The sequence below is a fragment of the Dromiciops gliroides genome, chromosome 2, assembly GCF_019393635.1.
Source record: "Dromiciops gliroides isolate mDroGli1 chromosome 2, mDroGli1.pri, whole genome shotgun sequence".
NCBI lineage: Eukaryota > Metazoa > Chordata > Mammalia > Microbiotheria > Microbiotheriidae > Dromiciops > Dromiciops gliroides.
In genome coordinates, this window is record NC_057862.1 from 561,751,938 (window position 1) to 561,769,588 (window position 17,651).

Sequence of the window (17,651 nt, forward strand, 5' to 3'; positions counted from 1 at the left end):
GTGCTAATAAGCACTTTACAATTATTATCCCATCTGATCCTCAACAATCTTGGGAAGTAGGTATTATTACCCCTTTTTACAGATGAGGAAATTGAGGTAAACATAGATTAAGTGATTTACAAAGTACCAGAGGCAGGATTTGACCCCAAATCTTTCTGACTCAGGTTTGGCACTCTACCACAATCCCCCTTCATTACAAATTGAACTTAATGTTTTCCGAAGATTACATAGTAAGTACCCAGTTGATTCATTTTTAAAAGGGAGAAAGTAAATTACATAGAGAGGGGTAGGATAGATGGATAGTAAGAAAAGAAATAAAAACTATCAATAAATTCCAGTGACTTCCTATTGACCCTAGGCTCAAATATAAGCTCCTCTGCCCTATCTGACATTTAAAATCCATCCCGGCCTCTTCCTTCTCTACCTTCCCTTACTCTAAGGTCCAGAGACAAACTGGGCCTCTTCCTATGTGTCACACACAAGAATCAATCTGCATTCTCTCATTTCAACTGGACCTGTGACTGGGGTAAGGAGTTCCCAGAGAAAAACTCCCTTTACCAATGCAAACTGGCAACTGTTCTTGCTATTTAATAATTATCAAGTGCCTACTACCTGTCCAAGGTACTCAGCTGGGTGAAGGGAATATAAAGGTTAAAAAAAAAAAACAACAACAGAACACACCATCTGTGTCCTCAAGGATCTTGTATTTATATTCTATAATATTTTACATCTCTAAGACACATAGGGGGACAGCTAGGTGGCACAGTGGATAAAGCACCAGCCCTGGATTCAGGAAGACCTGAGTTCAAATCCAGCCTCAGACACTTGACACTAGCTGTGTGACCCTGGGCAAATCACTTAACCCTCCTTGCCCCACAAAACAAAAACAAAAAAGACACATAGTTGGAGATTAATAAATGTTTGTTAAGGATCAAATGAGAAAACTAATAGAAAAAAAATAAAGGCATTATTATTTTTACTTTTCAAAAATATTTTTTTGGATTACTTTTGTTTATATCGCCTTGATTCCCGCCCTTTCTCTTCCTCTCTGAGACATCTTTTATAATGAATTATTTTTTAAACATTCATTTTAAAACTTTGAGTTCCAAATTCTCCCTAATTCCTCTCCCATCTGAGAAGCAACATGATACCCATTATACATATGAAGTTGCGCAAAACCTATTTTTCCATATTGACTATACTGCAAAAGGAGAGAATGGGCACCAAGAATAAAGATTTCAAAATCTGCTTTAATCTGTCTCAGAGTTCATAAATTCTCTCTCTCTCAAAGCAGATATCACTTTTCAACACAAATCCTTGGGGGAATTGTCATGGATCATTGTATTGATTGGAGTAGCTAAATCTTTCACAGTTGATTATAGTTACAACATTGCTATCATGATGGTTCTGCTCATATCACTTTGCATCAGTTCATATATAAGTATACACACACACACACATATCCTCTTCTAAAAGCATCATTATTGATAACAACATAATTATATAGTGCTTTCAGGTTTACAAAATGACTTCCATAAAACAATCCTATAAAGAAGTTAGTGCAAGTATTCTCCCCACCTAAGGGTGTACAAACACTAGGGGCAGGCACAAAGAGAACTGAACTGACAAAGTCACAGAACTAGATCAAACTCCAACATATCATTAGGCCCTGGCACAGTCTCTTTACTGTTTGTATACTTCCCCCTTTCCCTCTTTTTGGCTCAATTTAGCCCTGTTCCTGTGGGGGGAAAAACCCCTGCAGCAAGGCATTATGTTTTGAAGGAACCAAGTACTGGTATTAGGTAAGATATGCCTGTATAAATACGTCGGTGTTATTTTGTTATTATTTGCATTGTGTCTACCATTTAACTTTCATTGTAAAACAATAATGATATAAGTTCTATGAAACACAAATATGGACTAGAGAAAACATTTCTTTTATTGTAATGTTTATTAAACATAATTCGTTATCACCAGAACAGTCTTTCTCAGTAGCAAATTATTTTTATATATGTCCTTTATTCTTAATCACTATGACAATGTTTCACCCGACAGAAAAATATCATGACATTCTCCTCCCACCAATCTCATATATCCTGGATAAATTCTATAGTTTATAGGAACTAATTTAGCTCCAAACAATCAAGACTGAAGTTGTTCTGCACCAAATCCAGATTACCGAGGAGAGGGAAGGAAGAAATATATACCAAAATCAAGAATTTTGTCACAGCAAAGACCAAACTCTTTGTGTAAGGAGTCAGCTACAGCAACTTAAGCTAAAACTGTGGTCCTCTGAGCACAGAACAAACATTTTATGCGCTGTAGGAAAAGAAAATCTTGAGAGCAAAAATAGATTGCTATTAAAACAAGAGTTCTGAGATTACCTTAAAAAGATATGTTATCCACAACTTCAGCTTCTCAGTGACTACAGAAAACAGCAGTCTCCCAAAACACAACCCCACTTAAAAATAGTTGTGGATAAAGCATGACTTAACAGAGTACCAACTCAACTGGCCATTTGTTTTTTTGTTTCAGGTGGAGCCCACATAATGGCTAGGCAGAAAAGTAGGAGAAATAAAACCTTATGTTGTAGACTTGCTTAACACACATAGATTGAAAAAGTTATTTACACCAAAAAGGAATACAAATGTTGCCATAAAAAATGAAAAGATAGGGGCAGCTAGATGGAGCAGTGGATAGAGCACTGGCCCTGGATTCAGGAGTACCTGAATTCAAATCCAGACTCAGACATTTACCACTTACTAGCTGTGTGACCCTGGGCAAGTCACTTAACCCCAAATGCCTCACCAAAAAAAAAAAAAAGAAAGAAAAGATAGGTATTTAAAAATCCATAAACATAAAACATACTAAACCCAGTTTCCTACACCATTATATTTCAACACTGACTGTTGATAGGCCTTGAAAACCATACTCATTGTTCACACAATTCTGAGAGTCCTGAACTCAAATGTAATAATGATTTTAAACTCCTGGTCCCAAAGAGTCAAAAAACCTCCAACCTGAAGTGCCATTAAACTCAGGTTCACCATTTGATCTCATCTTACAAAAAAAAACAAAAATCGTCCAACTACCTTTGTCTTTCACAAGATAATATGGGAGACAAGAGCTGTTTTTTTATTTCCAAGGTGGAATTTATATATACATATGTAGGGAAGTGTGTATACACCCACATTCATTTTCCCCCAGGCTAAGGGCAATTCAAACATTAACCACCATATAATATCTAAGACTATGTTAGGAAGTGGGGGGACAGAAAAAAATAAAAACAACTTTTTCACCTGACAGGTTTTCATTCTATTTGGACAGATATAACAGGGCTATATAAATGTCAGTTACCATTATCATTATTGTTACAGAAATGGTTAATAGGGAAGAGGGGGGAGATTAGTAAAGGCTTCACTACAGAAAGAACTGAGCAGAGTTTTGAAAGAGTAACAGGATAAGGCAGAGATGAAATGTATATAGTATAGAAACTGAACTTGTGACTTCACTGGTGTAAAAAACTTGCTAAAGGCTGGCTCCTTCTCTGCAACTTACAATCTTAAGAGTTGAATAGAAGCCACCTTAAACTGGCGGTTAACTTGAGAGTTAAATAGCATGCCCAGTATCACATAGCCAGTATACATCAGAGGCTAGACTCGAACCCAGGTCATCCTGGTTCTGAGGCTAACCCTTATCTGCAATATCATACTCGCTTCTCACATTTAGAGGAGTAATTAATGTGAATTAAGGCTGGAAAGACAAATGGTGGATGGTTTAAACACCAGGCTGAAGAACTGTATTCTATCCTAAGGGAGATAGGGAACTACTAAAAGTTTTAAAATAACTAAGTAATATGGTAATACCTGTGCTTTAGGTTTTGACAGAAGGAAAGGGTCTAATCAGAAGACTAGTAACAGTACAGGTAAGAAATTATAAGGGCTTGAGTTAAGACAATGGCAATACGACTGGAGAAAAAGTTGTCGTGGGGTAGATTCAACAGGATTTGGCAACTGACTGGATATGGAGAGTGAGGGAGAAATGAAAGTCAAAGGGGCAGGGAGGTGATAAATCTGAGTGACTGGGAGGATCCCTCAACAAAAATAGGGAAATTTAGAAGAATAAAAATCCATTCCAGTGGTGTCAAAGGAATTGAAAAGAGGAGACATGAAAAATTATCCTCAGTGGACTCTTTAGCCTTCCCCCTGCCCCTGGGGATGACAGTCACAAGTTCTATAAATGTTCTCAGGTCAACACTCATACCAAGATGGAGGCATGGACACTTTTTTCTAGCTCTCAGATATGGTCAGATCATACATTTCTGCTAGACTGAGATGCCATGTCTAATCAAGATATGCTCCAGAATTTCATTAATCAGGTATAGAATGTTAGGGGTATGTATATTTACATAGCTGAGTAAGATGGGCATAGTGTGTTTATTGAGGATTTGTTGTTGCTTAAGCTCTAGGGAATTCTTTTTTGTTTGTTTGCTTAGTTAGGATTGTTTGTTTTTGAGGCAATTGGGATTAAGTGACTTGCCCAGGGCCACATAGCTAGGGTCTGAGACCAGATTTGAACTTAGTCCTGACTCCAAGGCTAGTGCTCATTTTGCTGAGCCACCTACCTGCCCCTGGCAGGCATAAGAGACCTACTGAAAAGTACATCATAGGTAGCACTGAACCTAAGAATCTGTCAGAGTAGTAAGATAATACTTAACCACAGAGTATTAGTACATCTGGAACTTATTTTTATTGTGATTTAGCTTAAAATCACAACGGAAAAATTTTAAACATACTAAGAAGTGTCCCATATTCAAAGGATAATAAATGTCCCATGTTTACCATCAGTTTTCTTAACCAGGGAATGTTTCAGATAACTTGCTTAACCCTTTTAAAAACTCTGAAACATTTAAAACCATGTTTGATACAAATGCATCTGAAATGCCATTTCTTTCCTTAGTGTACGTCAGGGATCTGTAATCTCCGGCAGTGAAGATCACAACCTAACAATGTGAGCTGTCCAAAAAGAGAACAGACTGCTTCCAGAGGTGATGGATTCCTCTACCTTGGAGGTCCATCAAGCAGATTCTGGATGATCACCTGTTGGAAATGCTATAGTGGAGATACTTCCATATGGGTTGGACTCTATATTCCCTTCAAACTCTCAAATTCTTTGTGATTCCACATGCAAAGCTTTGGCATGCTAGGATCCTTTGTTATCTGAAACAATAACTGTTCAAGTACTATTACCAAGAGATCCATTTCCTGAGACTATCTCAGGCATGTGATCAGCAAGTAGCCCCCCACCCCCCAAAATCATTTGCATGAGGTTTATAACAGTATTATTTCTGAATTTGAAAAAGCTGGAAACATAAGGTCCACAACTAGGGGAAAGGTTAAGCAAATAAGGAATAAGCAAAACCTGTGCTGAAATGAAAGACAAATAAACAAGGGGATGTAGAGCTAAAATAAGCAAAGCCAAAAGAACAGCATGCACAACAGCAACAACAAAAGCCAACACGGAGAAGCAACAGCGTTCTTCATAACATACTTGTATGTTATCATATTCATTTTACAAATGAATTAAGGAAGGCTGACTGACCAGCCAAAGGTAATAAAGCCTAAGTGTCAGGGACAGGAGTGCTCTTTAAACTATAACACATTGCTTCTCTTCATAGTGATTTTTAACAAGCTAGACAGGACCAGTTTTGCAAAGTGCTTTACAAATGTTTTCTCATTTTATCCTCTCAACCCTGAGGTAGATGCTAGTATTAGTATACCTATTTTACAGATATGGAAACAGAGCCATAGGTTAAGTGACCTGCCCATATGGAGGGGTAGTACAAGGTGTGAGATGGATTTGAACTATAGTTATCCTCATTGTTGGTTTAGCACGATATTCACCGTGCCATCTAGCAGCCTCTACAAATAATGTCCTGGAGATAGCCTATTAAGAGTTGATAGAGGGCAGCTAGGTGGTGCAGTAGATAAAGCACTGGCCCTTGATTCAGGAGGACCTGAGTTCAAATCCGGCCTCAGACACTTCGCACTAGCTATGTGACTCTGGACAAGTCACTTAACCCTCATTGCCCTGCCCCCCCCCAAAAGGGTTGATACATCTGTCTTCCTTTGCAGTTATACTTATTTTTGGCAATTTTTCTAGTCATTGTAAGTCATTGGATTAAAACCAAGTATACAATACCCCACTACTCAGATAACCTGAAACAGCCAAGAACAGAAAAACAAGCAAAAATTGCCTCTGCATAGCTAATGCAGGCATTACTAGCACTAACAGTTTACATATCATAAAGGCCCCCAAGACTTCACTAAGAATTTACTTCCTCTAATTTTACACAGCCATTATCTGGTTTCCTGGCCTACAAGAGATTAGAAGAAAGGAGCTGCTATAAACAGCATTGACAGCAGCAAGAGAGAGCTGACTCATATCAAAGGAAGAAAGAGTAAAGCTAGGAGGAGTCATCATGAAAACACAAAGGGCATCAGCAGATTCTGACTATTTCATACAATGTCAAACTATACCAGATACCTGAATAGCCTCTGAAGGCATCACTAGATTAAAGCACATTACAATAACTGATACAAGAAGCAACAAGGCACCCTGGAGAGAGAATTCATGAAGATTCTTATGATATACCCTGAGCAGGTGATAAGCTCTCACTTCTCTAGCAACTCTAAGTTACAGAAAGATAGTGACCTACACTGGTAAAGGGGCTTTCCTCACCTGAGAGTTCCCTATGACTGATGTTCACAATAGCAAATCATCAAAAAAGGTTATGTTCTGTACACTCTGTTTAAGGAGACAGGGAAATAATGCTTTAGAAAGATTTCTAAAAATTTATTAAAATTTTGAAATCTTTTGCTGCTAAAAAAGTATAGTCTTTTAGTTTCCTGACAACGCTCGGTAATTGAGATGTTACTGTATATATTCTATTAATTTTCTTCCAATATGCAGGGATGTGACATGGAAAGCCCACCTCCTTTTGTGGTCTGATATACCTCTTTGATGGTATCCATCATATCACTTCTCCCATGTAATTCTTCCTTGGGAACACTCAGCTCTCACACACCTTTTATTTCCTTTAGTTGACCCACAATGTTAATTCTGTGGGGTTCATTATTTGTAGCCAAACTATAACCAGAAGAAAACAGATGTTAAAAAAGAAGCTTGCAATCATCAAAAAGCACTGTAACTTCCCAAAGGCAACCTAGTATCACCTCCACCTATCCAATTTGGGCCCACTTCCTGGTCTATCAAGATAGAGATACAGAAGACCCATGTCATGAGTTGTCTATACATTTGCAAATAAAACTCTATATAATAATAGAAATTTGAAACCCATTCTTTATGTAGTTATACTTCCCCTGTAATTAGGCCTAACTCATGAGTGTCTATGGCTCTGCAACATGTTAGCCACTAGCTTGACCCAACTGGCATGTCAACCACAAATAGGATCATTTAGACCACCTCACCATCATTCCTCTTCCTTTTGGACTCCTGTACTGAACACTGCCTATCAGCATGTTTTATGCCTCACTTGACATTAATAATGAAACAGTTTTAGTCTCTTTGCTGTTACATCTTTCAAGAAATCTTGATGGCTAGCCTGCGTGTTCCACACAATATCAAAATACCTAACGGAAGTTCCCCTGAATGCTGAATAGATCTTAGTGGTTTATGGAAGTCATGGACAAAATGAGAATACACAGGATTGGTTGCAATCTGGAAGGAGTACACAAATCAGTAAGATCATAGCTCTGTCAAAGTAGTGAAGTATGCAGGTGGCACAAATTACCTTTTAAATGAACATCTCACAATACGCTCATATTCATGTTAACCCCCAAACTGAACATTCTATTTACAATGCCAAGGACAAGTGGCTGGAAAAGGAGATGTTGTTCTAACACTAAATGGATGCCCTCTCATTTATGACAACAATCTCAAGCCTGTGCTAATGTTTCTCTTACTGGTACTCGTACTTGTGCCACTTCCTCACTTTAAACAGTGTTGCCTCAAATCTCTAGCTCCCTTTCCAATGTTAAAATATGTGCCATTTCCTCTTATCCTACTTTCTTCTATTTCCTCTAAATATCTCTTCCACTTGGAAATTTTAAATATTTACTACAAAGTGCTAAAGGAGAACTAAGAAGAAATTACTGGGGCAGCTAGGTGGTGCAATGGATAGAGCACCGGCCCTGGATTCAGGAGGACCTGAGTTCAAATCTGGGCTCAGACACTTGACACTTACTAGCTGTGTGACCCTGGGCAAGTCACTTAACCCTCATTGCCCTGCCAAAAAAAAAAAAAAAAAGAAGAAATTACCTACTCTACCCTCGAATTAAGCAGTCAATGGATCTAGGAGTTCAATAACCTCATCTCCTGATTCCCTAGATGGAAAGTCTCCTCTCTACCTTACCCTCTAAAGTTATTACCTCCTAGTTCTGTTGCTTTAGGACTTTTGTCTCCTTTATTTGTAGTCAAGCCTACTAAAAGTGAAAGAGGGGCAGCTAGGTGGCATAGTAGATAAAGCACCGCTGCTGGACTCAGGAGAACCGAGTTCAAATCTGGCCTCAGACACTTGACACTTACTAGCTGTGTGACCCTGGGCAAATCACTTAACCCTCACTGCCGCACAAAAAAAAAAGGGGGGGGGGGAGATCTGACCAAGGGGAAGGTGGGGCTGGGGAAAAGATATTCATCATTTCCTCCACTGTTTTCTATCAAGCCTGCATGACCTTCAAATACTTTGTGGGCTGATACTCTGTTGCATTAGGCCCTACAATAAGCAAAGTAATTGCTTGAAGCAGAGTCTGCAAACCATATAAGAGCTGGTTCTGCCCAGTAGTGAAACTGTCTCTTTCATCAACTGCCCTGGACTGGTATCAAAACCTATAGCGCAGGGCAGCTAGATGGCGCAGTGGATAGAGCACCGGCCCTGGTGTCAGGAGTACCTGAGTTCAAATCCGGCCTCAGACACTTAACACTTACTAGCTGTGTGACCCTGGGCAAGTCACTTAACCCCAATTGCCTCACTAAAAAAAAAAACCCTATAGCGCAAGGCCAAGGCCTTCCTGAACCAAGTACCTTCATACTGCTCACAGCATAGGCTTTCCTTCTTGTCAAGGGGAGGAGCTTAATGTAAAAATTCCCTGAAATAAGGAAATAGAAACAGTGACTGAGAGAATGGATAAATGACTGGACAGGAATAAGCTCCCTCCATATATTTCTAGGCACAGTAAAACCACTAATTACAATTACACCGAACTATTTCGAATCTTTGTCGTAAATGTGAGGAACAGTAAGTTATATCTATGCTTTACTATGTTAGTTCTTGAGAAGCAGTGACATACAATGGAAAGGGAAGTGAGAGAAAATCAAGAGACCTAGATAACAGTCTGGGTGTAACCATTATGCCCAGCTGTGACTTTCTTTGGGCAAGTCACAAATTTTCTTAGTCTCATTTTCCTTAGCTGTGTCAATCAACAAGCATTTTATTAAGCATCTACCATGTGCTAGACACTATGCTAAGAGCTGGGGATAAGAAAAGAGGTAACCTTGAAAGGTAACAGATTAGCCTTGGGGGGGAACCAAGAAAGGTCTCCTACCAAAGGTGGAGCATGAATTGAATACTGTAGAAAACTAGGGATTCCAAAAACTAGAGGTGAGAAGGAATTAAAGCTCAGTTCCAAGGGATACAGTCAACAAAAAGGCAGAGAGAGACAGGAGATAGTGTCATGTGTAAGAAACACTAAATGGGACAATATGGTTGGACTGTAGACTATGGAGGAAAACAATGTCTAAGTAGGCTGGAAAGACAGGAAGAGGTCCGTAGTGAAGAGCTTTAAATGACAAAGGAGGAAATTTATATCTGATAATGCGGAACACAAGGAATTTTATCAGAGATTTAAGAGAACAAAGGATCAATGTGCTTTAACCACTTTAGTGGAAGAGGATGAGAAGAGTCTTGAAACAAGACCAACAGAAATCTATTGCAATAGTCCATGAGAGGAGATGAGGGTAGTTACTGTGAAAAAAGAGAAAAGGACTTCCACATACAAGTACACAAACACAAGATATTGTAGAGTAAGATACAGCAAGATTTGGCAACTAACTGGACAAATGGAATGATGGACAATGAGGATGAGACTGAGGTCTTAAACCTGGGTGAGTACAAAGATTGGCAGTGTCCCCCAACAATAATATGAAAGTTCAGAAGCAAGGGGAAAATAAAAAATTTTATTTTGGACACTTTGAGTTGCTTATGTGACATCTAGTTCAAAACATCTAACAGGAAGTTGGTAATACTGAACTGAGCGAGATTAGGGCTGCATATATAGATCTGGGAGTTATGTGTTTAGATGATAGTGAATCCATGAAATAGACAAGGTCACTGAGTAAGGGAAATGAAATAAGCTTCAGATATCTTTAAGGTCCCTTCTACTTCAAAAATAACTGGATTCTTATTTTTAAGTTCTTCACGAAAAATAATAGAGAACCACTGGTTTAAGGGTTTTAAAAATGTAGTAATGTGAACATCAGCTTCTCTAAGAATAATGAAAAGGAAAAGATTTAGAACTGGCTCCTACTTACTTGCTAAAGATTCCTTGTCAAAAATCAAGTAAGTTGAGTTTAACTTTCTCCATTCAGAATTCAGGTGTTATAAACTCAATACAACTACTTATTAAGTGTTTACTTTATGCAGAGCAAGAGGCAATTGATGAGGTGGACTGAGAGTCAGATTACTTCAGGAAAACCTGGATTCAAGACTGGTTTCTTTTTTTTCTTTTTGTTTTTTTTTTGGTGAGGCAATTGGGGTTAAGTGACTTGCCCAGGGTCACACAGCTAGTAAGTGTCAAGTGTCTGAGGCCACATTTGAACTCAGGTCCTCCTGAGTCCAGGACCGGTGGTGTTTTATCCACTGCGCCACCTAGCTGCCCCCGTGAAATCACTGAGTTGGACAAAAAAGCTGGGTGAGGGGGCTGAATGAAAAGATATTCTGCTAAACACATTCTGCTATCAAGGAGCTTAGGAGACATACTATATGGGTACAATAAGTCACTATAAAGTTATTTCAAGAAGAGAAAATGCTAATTACTTGAGAAGTAGGAGGAATAGAAAGTTTCCTGTGGGAAGGAAGTGATACAATACTTTGAAGAAAGTTACTGATTAAAAGAGGCAGAATTGAACACTTAGTAGACCTAGAAGATGGACTGTCAAGTACAAGGAACAGCAAGGAGGCCAGCTGGTCTACAGTATGAAGGGAAGTAAAAGAATGTTAAGGTAGATGGAAGCCAGATTATCGAGGACTTTAAATGTTAGGCTGAGGATTTTGTATTTTATCCTAGAGGCAAAATAGAGCCACTGAAGACTGGGGTAACATAGATCTTTGTTTTTAAAATATGAAAGTAGTATATATATGAAAGAACTGGAGAGAAGAGAGATTTGAAGTAGAGAGACCAATCAGGAGATTATTGAGGGTGATAAGGATTGTGTGAATGAAAGGTGACAGAACATAATTAGTTAAAACCTGGCAGACTGATATGAGGTAAAGAGAAAAGTCAAGGATGACTCCAAATTGTTAACCAAGTGACAGAAAGGATGGTAGTACTATCAATAGAAAAAGAGAAGTTTGGAGAGGGGACGAGTTGAGGGAAATATAGTGAACTTTTTTTTTTTTGCACAGAGCAATGAGGGTTAAGTGACTTAACCAGGGTCACACAGCTAGTAAGTGTCAAGTGTCTGAGCCTAGATTTGAACTCGGGTCCTCCTGAATCCAGGGCTGGTGCTTTATCCACTGTACCACCTAGCTGCTCCCTGATATAGTGAATTCTTATGAACATGTTGAGTTTAAGATGCCCACAGGATCTATTAAGTTGACCTTGCTCATTTAAATATAAAGTATTTCTTGTTAACTTATAAACTAAACACACACTTTAAGAAGCAATGTTATCGGGGCAGCTGGGTGGTACAGTGGATAAAGCACCAGCCCTGGATTCAGGAGTACCTGAGTTGTGAGTATCCTCACAACAAACCAGGTACTATATGAATTATTATTCCCATTTTACAGATAAGGAAAATGAAGTTTGGCAGTGATTTACCTCTAGTCATATAGCTAATAAGTATCAGGCAGATTCTTTTGACTTCAAGTCCAGTTCTTTCCACTCACTATACCATTCTGAAGGTCTCCATTCCCACTGGAGATGCTTTCATAAGATCTGAGAAGTACCAGGCAGTAATTTTTAAAAGGCAGTTTACTGGGACAGCTAGGTAGCACATTGGATAGACCACTGGCCCTGGAGTTAGGAGGACCTGAGTTCAAATCCGGCCTCAGACTCTTGACACTTACTAGCTGTGTGACCCTGGGCAAGTCACTTAACCCCAACTGCCTAACCAAAAAAAAAATTTTTGATAAAAAAAGGCAGTTTATTTAGGCCCACCAGGTGAAAATTAACAGTTCAAGTTTCATTTTAAAACCTAAAGGTTTGAGTCGGCTAGGTGGGGCAGTGGTTAGAGCACCGGCCTTGGAGTCTTGGAGTCAGGAGTGCCTGAGTTCAAATCCGGCCTCAGACACTTAACACTTACTAGCTGTGTGACCTGAGGCAAGTCACTTAACCCCAATTGCCTCACACACACAAAAAAGAATTAAAACCTAAAGGTTTGAAATCAAAATATGCCTTAGTGGAACTGAACACCCAATGAAACTGGTACAATCACAGTTTATAAATGGAGATAAGGCACCAAATCCTGCCTCAGGAATTACAAAGGGCTTTTTTTTACCCTACAGCCAAGATATCTTTAAGTTTATACCTTCAGCTCAATGATCTGGAACAATCATGGTATAGAAAAAAATTAAGATATGCTGCCCACTGATTATGATTAATGTTCTTTCCTGGTCTAAAACTATATGAATCTGAAATAGCAGAAATGATTAAACATAATATGTCAAGTTCAACTTACCATGTATTGTAGAAGCTAATGCATACTACAGAATAGCATCTGACTCAGTCTGGACTACACAACAAAATTCTTAATTGTAGTTGTCTAACGAAAAGGTATTAATTTACTACCCATAAATCAGAGCACCCCAAATAAACGTACTCACCTTGTCCCCAATATATTCAATGGGTCTGAACAGAAGGGACAAACCAAGATATTGTTTTTATGTCAATAATAGAATATATCACTATTAAAACATTCAGAGAATCTCTTAAAAGCAAGTATAACAACTTTTACAAAATGAGGTTTGGGAGCCATCTTGGACATGTGGGCAAACCACTTGTAAGACTGATGCAAATGGTGTCAACAAAATTAACATTTAAAAGTCAGATGTAACAAGCATACTACAATGTAGCCAAATAGACATTAAAAACAAAACAAAACAAAAACCACCCCTACACACTATACTTGGATGTTCAGCAGAAACCCAGTTGAAAACTTAAGAACAAAACCGAGTACTCCTGAGTGTCTTTGTAGACATTGAGATAAAATATGTGATGTCTCCTTGACATTATTGGGACAGATTTGAAATGTATTTTCACTATGACTATTTCAAATTTCCTTTCACCTTTCTTTCCCAGACGAAAACATCTCACTCCTACATTTCATTTATGCTAATCTTTATCGACTGAGTTACATAAAATACAAAAGTGTATGGAAATACAGAAGTAAAGTTTTATGAACAGTTTAAGAGGCAAGAAGCTTGATCCTATTTATAATATCCGAACAAATACAGCTTTCCATCCCACTTCGAAGCACCTTAATCTAGTGGTGAGTCTTTACCCATAAAAGAGGCCAAAGTCTAGCCTTTGCTATAAAAATACTATGGTGCTACAAAGACAAAGATGCTTTTATATATATATATATATATATACATATATATATATATATATATATATATATGATTTTTGAGGTTCTAATACTAATAATACTGAAGGAAATATCACAAAATTGAATGGTTTACTTTAATATTTAACTACTGTATACTGAATAAAGTGACTGATTAACTGGGGGGTTTTGTACAGTTAAAGTATCAGTGTCAAAGACTACCTTTGAAAGTCAACATGCATGGAAATGAGTTGGTTCGGGGTTTTCCCCCTTAAATTCAACTAAGTAGTATTATGTATTCTGACACATTGATCCCAACACCTATACTGGGAGACTTTATAAGAAGAGAAAACATTTCTACCAAAGTCTGGTAAGCCTTAGCCTGCAAATCAATGACCAAAAATGGTAATGGTGTGGTGTAGCCTAAAGCAGAACAGAGAAATGTTTTTACCTAATCTTCAAGTTCCGTATTCTGTTTTTTTCCCAAAACTAGACTGAAAATTTAGCAGAAAAAGATAGCAATTTAAGAGGCACAGTTTTCAAAAAATTGGCTAACAAGAAGCACAGTTTTCATCCCTAAAATTCTTAGATCTGTGAGTGTTTTTTAAACTCAAGTGTTATTAGGGATTCTTCCGCTGCTTTTATTAGCAAATTGGCCCCATGCTAAGCACCTGACAAGGCAAATTTTCACCTAGCAAAACTGACTATTAGCAAATAAAAAATTCTAACCATACGAGCATGAATCAGGCAGGGAGGAGTTAAAACAGACACTGCCAAGCTTGACTAGCACTACAAGACTGCTGCTGGAAGCTGATTTACAGATATGACAAACAAAGAGCAAAGCTAGTGCTCTTAATCATGCTGCTTAGTGATCATTTCTTCTTGTATGGTTGTTTGTTCCTTCCCTTTCTAAAAGGTTATTCCTCTCCCCCGTTTATTCCCCCTTTCCAAAAAACCAAAACCAAATATTAAAGAAATGATCTTCCAGTCACTGTTTCTCAGGAAACCTGTACAAAAAGAGAATGGAATGGCGTTCTGACAGCAATCCAAGGCTGAAAGGAGCCATAGCCAACCTTCTTTTAAACCACACATCCTTGTGGTTGTGTGTGTTTATACATATGCCCACGCATATAGTATTTTCTTAAGAAAATTTTTTTTTACTCAACCAAGCAGTATATATGTATTCTGACACAATGATCCCAATACCTTTATAGGTAGGCTTTATGAAGAGAGAAGCAAATAAAGAACCTGATGTTTCTAGGGAAGTCTGGTAAGCTTTTCTATACATGCCTGTAATATATGTAGTGTATATACACATGTAGTTACACACACACACACACACACACACACACACACACACACACACACACACACACACACACGGCCAGGGGACGAGTAAGAACAGGGAGAAGGAAGCCCAGAACCGCACTTTCACAACAGCCTGAAGCAATGCAGCAGCCAGGGAGCCCCACCTTAGAGCAAAGGACACGCACTACGGCTGGGGGATGGGAAGGGAGGGGAGGGCGAAAGTGGGGGGCAGAGGGGATTCGCGCAGCCCAGCTCGCGGGGCCTCCACACCCGGAGGATGGGGAGGTGCGGGAGGGGTATGGGGGGTAGTGGGGGAGGGGGTCGATAGGCAGTGGAGGAGAGAACAAAGCTGCCTCTCGACACCTCGGGGCCACATTGCAGAGAAGCAGAGGATGACGCGGAAGAGGAAGCGAGCTGGCCGCGACGGGCGGTCGAGTCCAGGGAAGGAGCTGCATTCAAAAATGGGGGCTGGGGAGAGATGGGGGACGTCGAGCCTCTAGGGGAGGACCCCTCCCCCTCCGTCAGCATAGAACCCTCCGCCTCCGGGGGTGCCGGCGCGCCGGGTCCCTCGGGGACTGGGGAAGGGAGCGCGGCCGGGCAGGCGGGCGGCCGGGCGGGGCTCAAGCTGTCCCGGCTCGCCCCGGCGCGCCCAGCCCCGGCCGGCTCCCCAGATGCCCGGGCCGCTTCTGCCTCCCACCCACTCACCATCTTTCCAAAGCGGACGATCTGGAGCGCGGTCTGGTCCCTGGGCCGGCGGGGGCGGGAAGGAGGGAGAGCCGAGAGTCTAGGCGCTGCTACGGTCTAGAGTGCGGAGGAGCGTCTTCCTCCCGGGAGCCCGAGGAAGGGAACCACGAGAGCTGAGGCGACGCTGAGGCGGCGGCGCGCGAGACTGTCGGGGAGAGCGGACAGGCGAGAGAGTGAGCGAGGGAGGGAAAGAGGAAGGGAGCGGCCGAGCGCGAGTCGGGCGGAAACGCTGCACACGTCACGCTCCTAGTCCTGCTTCGCGGGCTGCTCGCCGTTGCTAAGGAAGGAGCCAGCTCGACAACGGCCCGCCCCTCCCCGCCGCGCCCTCCGGAAGCCGCCTTCGGCTAGACTCGGAGAAGGGGCGGGCTCCCTTCTCCCTCACCTGGGGGAGCCTAGAGCTGGGGGTACCCACGGGCACCTGCCTGTCAGTCAGAGGGAGGTCGGAGGGGAGGGGAAGGAACTGGGAGGGTCGTCTCGGGCCCCCACGCAAGCTGGGGTGGGGTGTGGGGGAGGGCGTAGAGAAGAGTCACGTGACCCCTGGGCTTGCGGCAGGGACCTTTTCCTTACATGGAATTAACTACCTGGCCCAGGTGTGCGCAGGCGGAGAGGGGTGGGGCGAGAGAAGCCTCGGGAGACCTGAGTGACTAAGGAGAAGGGGACTGGGGAAGAGGAGGGGTGTAGAAGAGGAAAAGGGGGAGGAGAGAGAGGGGGAAAAAAAGGAGGCAGGGAGGGGAAAAAAAGAGCTACGGAAGGAGGAGACGGACGGGGGGGCGGGGAGCCCGGGGAGGAGGGGAGCGATGGAGTGGGGGAGGGGACGAAACCCTCATTTTTACCTACTTTGGTGCGATTACAGCCATCCGCTTCTGATTGGTTCAGTGAGGCATATTGGGTGCTCGGGTTATGGGAAACTGCACATTTTTCTCCCTGCCTTCCAGAGGCGGCAGCAGCAGCGCCGGGGCACGCTAATGTGTGAGTCACAGTAATTTCAGGTTTTCAAAACAAGGAGTGATTTATCCGTGAAACAGACCGGAGAAGGAGCCATGGCCGCCTAGAAGGGCGTGCCTGAGAAATAGCTGGAACAATTTCCTATGGATGGTGATTTTCGTGAATGTTGCCCTCGGTTTGGCTTTGCTTTGTTCCCCTCCCCCCATTTTTTTTAAATTGAATGACTGTGGTTGCATCAGAAATGCTGTTTTCAGGGTTTTTTTTTCCTGCTAGTATTTTTTGCGGGGGAGGGAAGTATACGGAAGTAGTGGATTTTTAATCTGGAACGGCAGATTCACCCACCCCACTGATGACTCTGCTTGATTCAGGCTATCAAACTATTCAAATCCTAAAGCTATGATGTCTGAATAGTCAAGTAGTTTTAGTGTTTTCTGGGGCACCATGGAACAGTCCAAGCTGCACAGGAATTTGTCGTCATCCCAGAGAGACTCCCCTCCACCCCAGCTTTAAGTTGGACATTTAAAGCATAAACCAATGCAAACAATCATTTCTTAGTCTTTTTCTTTTTTTTGCCATTAGTTGAACTACTGGCAGAATTAGGTAAGGGATGAGAGAGTGGGTATAAATGTCAGACAACAGAAAAGACTTCTTGTCCCACCAAAAAAGTTTTTGAGGTGTCCTTGCCTCTAAGCCAATCCTAGCCTGAGCACTTACATGGTTTGAGTAACATGGTTCCATCATTTCTTTTACAGTTTTAGATTAATTGTTACCTCCATATTTGCATGGAATTAGTTCCTTAAAACTTGTGGTAA

At 41.0% G+C, this 17,651-nt stretch overlaps 1 protein-coding gene across 1 annotated transcript in view; it reads right to left on the reverse strand.

The window, feature by feature from the left end:
- Positions 1 to 16,151, reverse strand: part of DSTN (destrin, actin depolymerizing factor) — a 30,020-nt gene extending 13,869 nt beyond the window's left edge. Inside the window, exon 1 of the mRNA XM_043982002.1 lies at positions 15,856 to 16,151. Coding sequence (XP_043837937.1) covers positions 15,856 to 15,858 — 3 coding nt within the window. The 5' untranslated portion in view covers positions 15,859 to 16,151. The remainder of the gene's footprint in view (positions 1 to 15,855) is intronic.
- Positions 16,152 to 17,651: the final 1,500 nt, after the last annotated feature.